The 10429-nt window shown below is 45.7% G+C and overlaps 2 protein-coding genes across 2 annotated transcripts; both read left to right on the top strand.

The window, feature by feature from the left end:
* The first annotated feature begins 499 nt into the window (after nt 1-499).
* LOC145164778 (uncharacterized) lies at nt 500-1057 on the top strand. Its single transcript, XM_079083460.1, has one exon. It carries the CDS (start codon nt 500-502, stop codon nt 1055-1057), a length of 558 nt encoding a protein of 185 aa, XP_078939586.1.
* A 653-nt stretch (nt 1058-1710) lies between these two features.
* On the top strand, nt 1711-2073 carry LOC145164777 (uncharacterized). The gene has a single exon (XM_079083459.1). It carries the CDS (start codon nt 1711-1713, stop codon nt 2071-2073), a length of 363 nt encoding a protein of 120 aa, XP_078939585.1.
* The last annotated feature ends 8356 nt before the right edge of the window (nt 2074-10429 follow it).

Here is a 10429-nt window from a genome sequence, read left to right as displayed (position 1 = left end):
AGGCTATATAGAGAAAAACAACTTCAGATGGACGATAGAGGCCAAGGAGGCGCTACAAAGAATAAAAAAGGTACTTCATACATTACCAACCCTGGCTAGCCCGGTACCCGGGGAGGTACTACATGTGTATTTGTCCACGTCAAGAGACGCAATCTCGTCAGCACTAGTAGTCGACAGAGAAGGGCGCCAGCTACCAGTCTACTTCGTGAGTCGGGCCCTGCAGGGTCCAGAGATGAATTACCCTACCATTGAAAAACTAGTACTCGCCCTAGTATACGCAGCGCGAAGGCTTCGCTGATACTTCCAGGCCCACCAAATACAAGTCTTGACCAACTGCCCGATCAAACAAGTACTCCTAAAGCCGGAGACGTTGGGGCGGCTTGCGAAATGGGCCATAGAGCTAGGAGAGCACGATATCACATACCACCCCAGGTTAAGCATTAAAGGACAAGCCTTAGCGAACTTCTTACTCGAAATCCTGGGAGAGCTTCAGCGAGAAATGGTCGACTCGGGCAAGCAGGAAAAACCAGGAGGAGTGCCCGACCAACAATGGACTCTCTATACGGATGGGGCCTCTAGCAAAGAAGGGTCGGGCGCCGGACTAATATTAACCAGCCCCACACGAGAGGAAGTCACGTATGCCCTGCGTTTCGACTTCCACGCGTCTAACAACGAGGCAGAATATGAAGCTCTGTTGGCCGGTCTCAGGCTAACAGTAAAGATGGGAGCAGAAAGAGTTGTGGCCTTGACCGACTCGCGCCTAGAAGCTAACCAAGTATCAGGAGAATTCGAAGCAAAAGACAAAGGAATGGAGAGGTATGTCAAAGCAGTACAACGGATCACCGGTACTCTAAAAAGCTTCACAATAAAGCAAATCTCAAGGGGAAACAATAGGCGAGTAGACGCTCTCAGCAAGTTAGCGTCAACGTGCTTTGGGCACCTATCAAAGGAGGTGCTGATGGAGGTGCTAAAAGAAAGGAGCATTGACGAGCGGCAAGTTGGTTCCCTATCAACGGCTCAACCGAATTGGATGACACCCATTATAGACTATCTCTAGCACGGCATACTCCCGGACGACCACGGAGAAGCTCGGAAGACAAAGGTGCGAGCCCCCAGTACGCGATGCTCAAGGGAACGTTGTATAGGAAAGGCTACACAGCCCCATGGCTCAAATGCATCGACGACATAGCTGGGAAACTAGCATTGAAGGAAGCCCATGCAGGGTCGGCTGGAGCTCACGAAGGAGCACGGGCACTCACAGGCAAAGTACTGCGAATGGGCCTTTACTGGCTAGGAATACACCAAGACGCCATCGAGCTAACGCGAACCTGTGTAGAATGCCAGACCTTCACACCAACACAAGAAGCCCCACCATCCAAGATGACTAGCATACTCAGCCCCTGGCCTTTCTATCAATGGGGAATCGACATAGTGGGCCCCTTCCCAGAAGCTCCAGGGAAAGTAAAATTTCTAGTCGTGGCAGTTGACTACTTCACCAAGTGGATAGAAGCAGAACCGTTGGCTTGTATCACAGGAAGGCAGATAATCAAGTTCGTCTGGAAGAACATCTTAACGAGATTCGGGACGCCTAGGGTCCTAATTAGCGATAACGGCTTACAGTTTGTAGAGAATCCCTTCAAGGACTGGTGCCGAGAAAGGGGAATAGAGCAGAGATTCACATCCGTGGCACACCCCTAGGCCAACGGACAAATGGAAGTATCCAACAGAACCTTACTCCAGGGAATCAAAAAACGGTTGGGCACAACGAAAGGCAACTGGGTGGATGAATTGCCGGAAGTCCTCTGGTCGTACCGGACCACACCAAGGACTAGTACGAAAGAGACGCCGTTTTGCTTGGCCTACGGAGCAGAAGCAATGCTACCGGCAGAAATGATGATAGGATCGATACGGACGGAGTGCTGCCAGGAACAAGAAAATAGCGAAGGACTAAGGGAAAACTTGGATCTCTTAGAAGAGCGGCGCGAGCGCTCGAGCATACGCCAGGCCGCCTACAAAAAGGTGACAGAAAGATATTACAACCACCGCGTGAAAAATAAGGCGTTTCGAGTTTGAGATTACGTCCTGCAAAGGAACGAAGTCAGCCATGCGCAACCCCAGGGGAAATTAGGCCAAACATGGGAAGGCCCATACAGAATAGTCGAACCACACTGCAACGGATCATACTCCCTCGAAACTACAGAAGGAAGGCAGATTCCCAGGACGTGGAACGCAAGAAATTTGAGGAAGTTTCACATCTAAAGAAAGAAAGGGCCCCTATGCAGAAGGGAAGACAGAGGCACACCAAGAGCAAACTCGAAGCGCCCTAAACAGCAGGGAGGAAGTGAAAGATATCCTATGGTTGGGCTGATCACCCGGGCCAACAGATGGACCCTTAGAGTAGTCCAATAGGGAATCGCTGTAAGGAACAACTATGTATTAAAAGTCGCAAATATATGGAAACACGCATTGTCTTTAGTATGAAATGCATAGCATAGAGGATACTTAGTGAATCCAAAACGCACAATATATACGCATGCACGAACACATATATGAAAACGAAAAAGAAAGTCAACCTACATAGCAGGATTGCAATAATCAACACAAAAGCATTAACACAAAAGCATTCCAACACAAGCCATATTGTCTGGTACGTCAAAAGCCTCAAAGGCCATAAAACAACACAGGAGCCCTAAGGGCCATAATACAAACTGAAATAAATGTATTAATAACACTTTTAATACTCCGGAAGAGCAGCCACAAACAACCTTACGCAACAACACCACCAGCACCGCCACCGCCACCGCCAACATCACCACCACCAGCACCGCCACCGCCACCGCCAACATCACCACCACCAGCACCGCTACCAACGTCACCACCACCAGCACCGCCACCGCCACCGCCAACATCACCACCACCAGCACTGCTACCAACATCACCACCGCCAACATTGCTTCCAACAGCACCGCCTGCCCCCATACCCAACACACCTGCAGCTTCTTCATCCTCATCAAAAGCGCACAATGCCCTTACTTCGTCCATACCCAGCTGACCGAGCCCAAGCAAACCTGCAAAGTCAAGAGTTGCAAAAGCCAATAAAGCGTCCTCCAACGCTGAAGAATGACTAGATTGGGAATCGCTGGCCGAAGGATCATACGTCCCAGCATCAACTTGAGCCTTCAAATTCGACCAACCAGACTCTTCCTCAGCAACAAAGGCAGCATGGCGGATTCGACTGATGCCACCTGTAAATTCGGGGTGCTCGAGAAGCATGTCCATTATACGCACAAAACCAACTTGAAGGAGCCAACTACGATCTCCTCTCAACACCTCCAATTCCCGTTCACGATCAGCGAGATCTCGCTCCAAACTCTCATTTTGAATCATCAAGCCTTCGTTGGCCTGAGTTAGAGACTCCACCTGCCCCTCTAAAACACTGCGCACATCCTCCAATATCATTTTCCCTGACACCAAAGACTTGTTATCGCACTCCAACCGACTAACAGTAGCACTCAAATCTGACACTTTACCTTTCAAATCGGCCTCACTATCAATAAGGGATGAATGAAGATGCTCTAACTCATCAAACTGCTGCACGCGACGGGATCCATCGGCCAAATACGTCATGGCCTGTGCAGCGGCATACGCAAGATTATAAGCCAGAACAGTGTTGCTCATAGCATCCATGTCATTCACGGTGGCCGGAGGAAGAGCATGGCGCGTGAAATCCAATGCCACAGTCCGTATAGACAGGCGAGAGTCCGGCCCCAGACTCCATCCCAGCGTAAACTCAGGCGTCACGGCAGTAGGACTACCCCGTGAAGTCGGAGGACTAGCATCAACATCTGAAGAAACAACAACAATGGGCTGATGAAACGCCCCCTTAACACCCACCGACTATTGCGTGTCATCATCGGGTATCACCAACACATCCCCTGAACTAGATGGAGTAGCTGATAAAAAGCGCATGAGGCCACGACGCTGCATCACACGCCGCCCAATGTGTCCCGAGCTACCCTCAGGTGCCGGACCACTCATTGATTGCACAACTTTTCTCTTCTCAGCAACCCGACGAGCACCAGCCAAAACCCCAACCTTGCTGTCCAGAGGACTATTAACAGTAGACCCAGCAAAAGCAGCAGACGCGGTCACAGGAGTCGCGATAGTATGGGAGCTCGGTCGACTCCCCGACGTAGTAGAGTTCCCCGCGGGTTGTGGAGGTACCGGAGTAGCATCAACCAAGCAACGGGGGGGGGGGGGGAGCAAGAGTCTCGTACAATGGCACCACTCGATGCTCCAGCTTCCCTTGATAGCGACCTCAAAGCACAGAATCCATGGAGATAGCATACTCGACACCTACCAGGCAAAAGGAAAAGGGCAAACACATATAAAAGCAGCAATATAACAGATAAGCCCCTCCCTCTTTCTCCTTTTAAAGAATAAGGAGGGGGGAATAGGAAGGAAGAAAAGAAAACGGAGGATAATAACAGCTTACCGTCGGAAACAGAGTAAAACACAGGCATTTCTCCCCGTGAACGCCAGTTGGGGCTCATACCAACTCCAGCGAGGATAACCTCCGACATAGCATCGACATCCACTTGAAGAGAACGCATGAGATCTGCAGTTGCTTGGTTATGAGGAAACAACTTAGGGATGGTATCAGAGGGCATGGCCGCTCGAGGGTGGTCACGGCCGAGCAACTCCTGGTTAACCCACAACCACTTTTCCTGCCAGTTTTTCGGAGGCTTGCTATCGAGAACAAGGTTATGCCCACCGCGACGGGCAGAGAAGGTATACTTGTCATTAGTGGTGGCAAACCGGAAAAAGTACTTAAAAACAAAGTAATCGGGGATGATGCCGTTAGCACGACATATCATCTCAAAAGCGACCACTTTGTGAACGGCGCAGAGAGTTAACATCTGCACGCTACACCCACAGCGCCGGAGTATCTCTTCCTGAAATTCGGTCAATAGGAGGCAAAGACCAGCGTCGAAGGTTTTCAGATAAACACCCACTTTCCCGGCAAGAGGACGGGTGATCAACGAACCTGGAACAGGAAATTCCACTCCATCGGCAGGGGTGAGGCCGTAAGCCTCTAGAAGAGTGTCGAACTCGGCAGCAGTAGGGATCAAGCTTGGAGTAGAAGCCATAGCAAAACAAAAAAAGAGAAGAAAAAGGAGAACGAAGAGGCGAGAAAGAAGCTAAAAGGAGAAACCATTCAGGGTAATAAAAAGGGAAAAAAGGCGGGATCTGTGAAAATCCCTGACATCGCTGACGTAACTGCTGCACCCACGACGAAACGTCACATCGCCGAAAAATGAAGCGCTAACCAAGTAAGAGCATGACGCGTGTCAGCTGCTAAGTCCAGAACATCATAGCTAGCTAGCATACGCTACGACTACTGGACTGGGGGACTTGATGACGCGCCCCTCAGAGCGGGCCAGAACAAGCGAGTCGCGGCAGAGCGCCTCTGGCGAAGGAGTCGACCCAGCGATCTGGGTAGCTCCAAGCCCCGTGTAGCGGTCGCGTAGAAAGCTCGCCCTCGCCAAGAATTTTCTTTTAGCTATAGTCCAAAGACAACGGCTTCAGGCGACAAAGCACCCAAACAGAGCACAATCTCCTGAACTAATCGGAGGCCGTGACATGAACGTGGAGCAGAGCCTCCAATGAGGGCGACGAATCCTTTCGGGGTCACAGTCCTTATCCCCGTACGGACCGAGGAGGATCCTCACTATAAAAGGACTAGGACTCGGTTCAGCCGAGGTAAGTGAACCCAACTCCGATCACGCATTACCATATTCTCCCACATTCTCTAGACTAACTTGACCGTCGGAGCGTCTTTCCGGGAGCTCCTCCCGGACGACGGCTGATATCGTTTTCTTTTGTGTAACATCTCAGGTTCTGCCGTAAAGGAGCTCTTCCACCTAGTCGGTGGTTCGGGACCTGGTTGCATCATATATATATATATATATATATATATATATATATATATATATATATATATATATATATATATATATATATATATCAGCTAGCTTCTCAGCAGATATACTCTTAGCAATCGGTATGATATGTGCACTATTGGTCAATCTACCAACAATGACCCAGATAGAATCGACTCCACGTGCCGTCCTTGGCAACTTTGTGATGAAATCCATGGTAATCTATTCCCACTTCCACATGGGAATGAGTAACGACTGCATCTTTCTGTGAGGTCTCTAATGTTTGGCCTTGACTTTCCTGCAAGTCAGGCACCGCTTGACACACCAGGTTATTTCCCTTTTCATATAGGGCCACCAATAACTCAATTTCAGATCCCTATACATCTTCGTAGCCCCCAGATGGATCGAAAACTTTTACTTATGAGCCTCATCCAGAACTATATGTCTCGCCCGACCAGTAGTCGGGATATAAACTCTACCATACTGATTAAACAACCCCCAACAGTCTCTAACAAATAAAGGAATCTGCCCCCCCCCCCCCCCGATTCGCTCAGCCTTCCAGTTCTTATTTTTCAATCCCTCTGCATGAGCCTTTTTGATCAAATCCAACAAAGGCGAAGTAATAACCATCCTAAAACAAATATCGATGATAGGAGCACTCACTGCCTTACGGCTCAAAGCATCAGCCACCACATTTGCCTTCTTAGGGTGGTACAGATCTCGCAATCATAGTCCTTTACCATATCCAACCATCTATGTTGCCACATATTCAAATTCCGATGATCCATCAAGTACCTTAAACTCTTGTGGTCAGTGTAAATATTACACCTAACCCCATAGTGCCTCCAAATCTTTAGAGAAAAAACGACAGCCCCAACTCCAAATCATGCGTAGGGTAATTCACCTCATGAGGCTTCAGCTACCTCGAAGCGTAAGAAATCATATGACCTCTTTGCATAAGAACAACTCCCAAACCGGAAATAGAGGCGTCACAATAAAGCAAAAATCATCCAAACCCTTGGGAAGCACGAGAATCGGGGCCTCGCATAATCTCTGCCTTAAAGTCTCAAAAGGCAACTGTTGATCAGGCCCCCACCGAAAAGTCACATTCTTCTTCGTCAAGCGGGTCAAAGGCACTGTAATCTTAGAGAAATCCTAGATAAATCTCCGATAATACCCCGCGATACCTATGAAACTCTGAACCTCAGATGGGGTCCTTGGAACCTTGTATTGCACCATGGCATCGATCTTGGCCGGGTCGACCAATATACCCTTCTGATTGACGATGTGCCCCAAGAACTGCACCTGCGTAACCAGAACTCACATTTGGAGAATTTAGCATAAAGCCTCTCCCTCCTCAGGGTCTCCAATACCTTTCATAAGTGCTCCTCGTGTTGCTCCTTGTTCTTGGAGTAGACCATAATATCATCTATGAATATTATCACTAACTGATCCAACATCGGCTTACAAACCTGGTTCATGAGATCCATGAATGTTGTTGGTGAATTGGTGAGCCCGAATGGCATCACCACGAATCGTAACGACCATAACGAGTCCTAAAGGCTGTCTTCTGCACATCATCATCCCTGAACCTCATCTGATGGTACCCCGATCGCAAATCAATCTTGGAAAACCAAGATGCACCCTGAAGTTAGTCAAACAATTTGTCAATCCTCAGGAGTGGGTAAAGTTCTTTACCGTTAGCTTATTCAACTCCCGGTAGTCAATACACATCCTGTGAGAACCATCCTTCTTCTTCATGAAAATGATCATTGCTCCCTATGGAGAACTGCTCGGTTGAATAAAACCCTTGTCTAGCAGCTCCTAAAGTTGCGTAGACAACTCCTGCATCTCTGGTGGTGTCAAGCGACACAGTGCCTTGGCTATTGGAGCCGCACCATGAACCAAATCAATCCGAAACTCGACTTGCCTCTTGGGAGGCACTCCTGGTAACTCCTCAGGAAACACATCGGGGGAATCCCTAACAATGGGCACTTAAATACCCCAAACAACCTTGCTGATGATATCACCTAACACTCGCACCTGAATAGAGAACCAGACCATGAAAAGCTCCCTCTCCAGGAATAACCAGTTCTCCCCTAATTGGGGTTCAAACTGTTGGGTTTTGAGCATTCTAACACTCCTATGGTGTACATGCAACCCTATAAACCTTGGATCTATGTTTTCTCTATTATACATGCAAATATTAACTATTCCAAGGTTTCATCCTAACTAGCATATTATGAAGCACCTATACTACAAAGTTCTAGTTAGATGACATACCTTTTTATGTAGCTTGATGTCTTCAAGCTTTAAGAGCTTAGCCCCAATAGTGTGGAAGCCTCAAATGGAATCACAAATCACCAAAACACCTTGGAAGAACTTGAGAGAATATGTATGCACACTAAAATCGGCCCACTCTTATTTTCACACACTTGTGCCAATTTTGTGAGCCAAGGACCCCTTTATATATTATGGAGGATTAGGGTTACATCCATGTAAACCCTAATACCCATGACCTTTCATTTACATAGGATCCATGGGTTAAAAGCTCCATGGACCATCCATGAAAGCTTAGCCCAACCTAAATGAACTTGGCCCATTCCATATATATATATATAAGAGTCCATATTTAATTAGTTCTTTTTGATCACTTAATTAATTCTAAATTAATTCTTGATCAATACTAATTAAATAATATGATTCCATATTAATATATTAGAACTTATAATATATTAATATAAATCATAAATATACTATTCTCAAAAGACTATCCATATAAATTGTGCCGGTGAAGTGCAACCCAAATGGACCATGCCGGGTAGGGTCAAGTACATACCAAATATAGTTATGGACTTAGACATTAATCCAACAGTCTCCCACTTGGATAAGTCTAAATCTATTATTGAGTATGACTTCAAAACCTAACTGGCAATCGTAGCTCTTAAAGCCGCTGTCGAACTCTGACCTTGTCAATGACTTGTCCATTAGATAAGGGATCATATATTCCTCCATTCTAGATATCATATGGACTGAGACATGGATTATAATCATTCTCTCTGTCCATTTGTTGTTTCCCGATTTTCGATTTATGATGACTGACTGATTGAACAAATCAAATCAGTCCTGGCTTGGCCAAGCACTCACATGTGTCATCGCTAAATCATCGAGGGGCTCACAGATATCGCTTTTATCTCGAAGGTAAAAGGAATGGATAAACTTCAACTCATATGGCTTGTTCTACTACTTGTTGAATCATACACAAAGGCACGTTTTATAACATCGAGTTACCAAATGCGTTTTCGTGCAATCAATGTATAACCAACTCATAGTAACAACTCATATCTCTAGGTTTGAAGAATATAAGATATTATCGTCTCATGATCACTCGTGATAAAATCCATGAAGTGATTCAAATGAGCGCGGGTTGAATCCAATACTCAGAACTTATGAGCACTCATGAGTGTTGTAGCACCACTTTGTCCACCAACTTGGACCTCTACAAACCAACCCATGACAGTCTTGATTCATATCTACTTCCAACATATGACCGACTGTGGATGGTTTGAATAACTTAATCATTCAGGAAGAGCGACTTACTTATTCTGGAAGTCAAAACATGCAAAGTGAAACACAAGAATAAATGAATCAAATATGGTATCAAACCCTATGAATATAAATAAACACTTTTTTTTATCACCATACTGATTACTCATTATTCATTGTTTCGGTTTTATCAACTTTATACTTGAATTAAAAACACTAGTTGTCCCATGCTCCAAGCATGTACACTATGTTTTTCTTAAACAATAGCTTTGCCATACACCAAGTATGCACTCTATGTTTGTCTATGATCCTTACTTTGTGAAATAAACCAATTGAACATAATTTCAATAATTCTAATTTCACACTCCCAAATCCTTATCGAAAAATGTGAGAATTTAAAATTCCTATCATTTATCGAAATCTGTTTAGATTTTAAACTTATATGCACTGACCCTCCTGTAATGAATATGTACAAAGTCACAAAGACTTGCCAACAGTCATTATAAGGTATTCCAATGGAGATCAACTCCATGGAAACTAAGTCTCATATTCAAAGTACATTGCTTTGGACATGCTTCTTGCATTAAGTTTTCTAATCTTACACAGATAACTTCCACCTATGGAGACAAGTCCATATTCTCATTTTGACTATCACTTCTGAATAAGAGATGCCTCTTTTCAGAATATGTCAATATGGTCCTTCCAAAATTAGCACTATACTTCCAACTGTCCCTGAGCAACCAATCTTTGGTAAACCTCAGATTGTCCTCGACAATTGCTTAATCATTTTAGTCATATCCAATTTTAGACCTTTTCCCTTCTTAATGCCTCTGGGCATTTGGAAAAATTTAGAAATGACAAATATTATAGCACATGCAATCGATCCTGTACCCAAAGCAAATGGTACACGATTCATGATGTCTCACATAAAGACATGATTC

The sequence above is a fragment of the Lactuca virosa genome, chromosome 3, assembly GCF_052849685.1.
Source record: "Lactuca virosa cultivar CGN04683 chromosome 3, Lactuca_virosa_CGN04683_v6, whole genome shotgun sequence".
Taxonomy (NCBI): Eukaryota; Viridiplantae; Streptophyta; class Magnoliopsida; order Asterales; family Asteraceae; genus Lactuca; species Lactuca virosa.
This window is presented reverse-complemented; position numbering and strand designations above follow the sequence as displayed.

What these genes read in the sequence shown, in the direction of transcription:
- LOC145164777 (XM_079083459.1), top strand. Translation starts at nt 1,711, where the DNA reads ATGGAAGTATCCAACAGAACCTTACTCCAGGGAATCAAAAAACGGTTG.
- LOC145164778 (XM_079083460.1), top strand. Translation starts at nt 500, where the DNA reads ATGGTCGACTCGGGCAAGCAGGAAAAACCAGGAGGAGTGCCCGACCAA.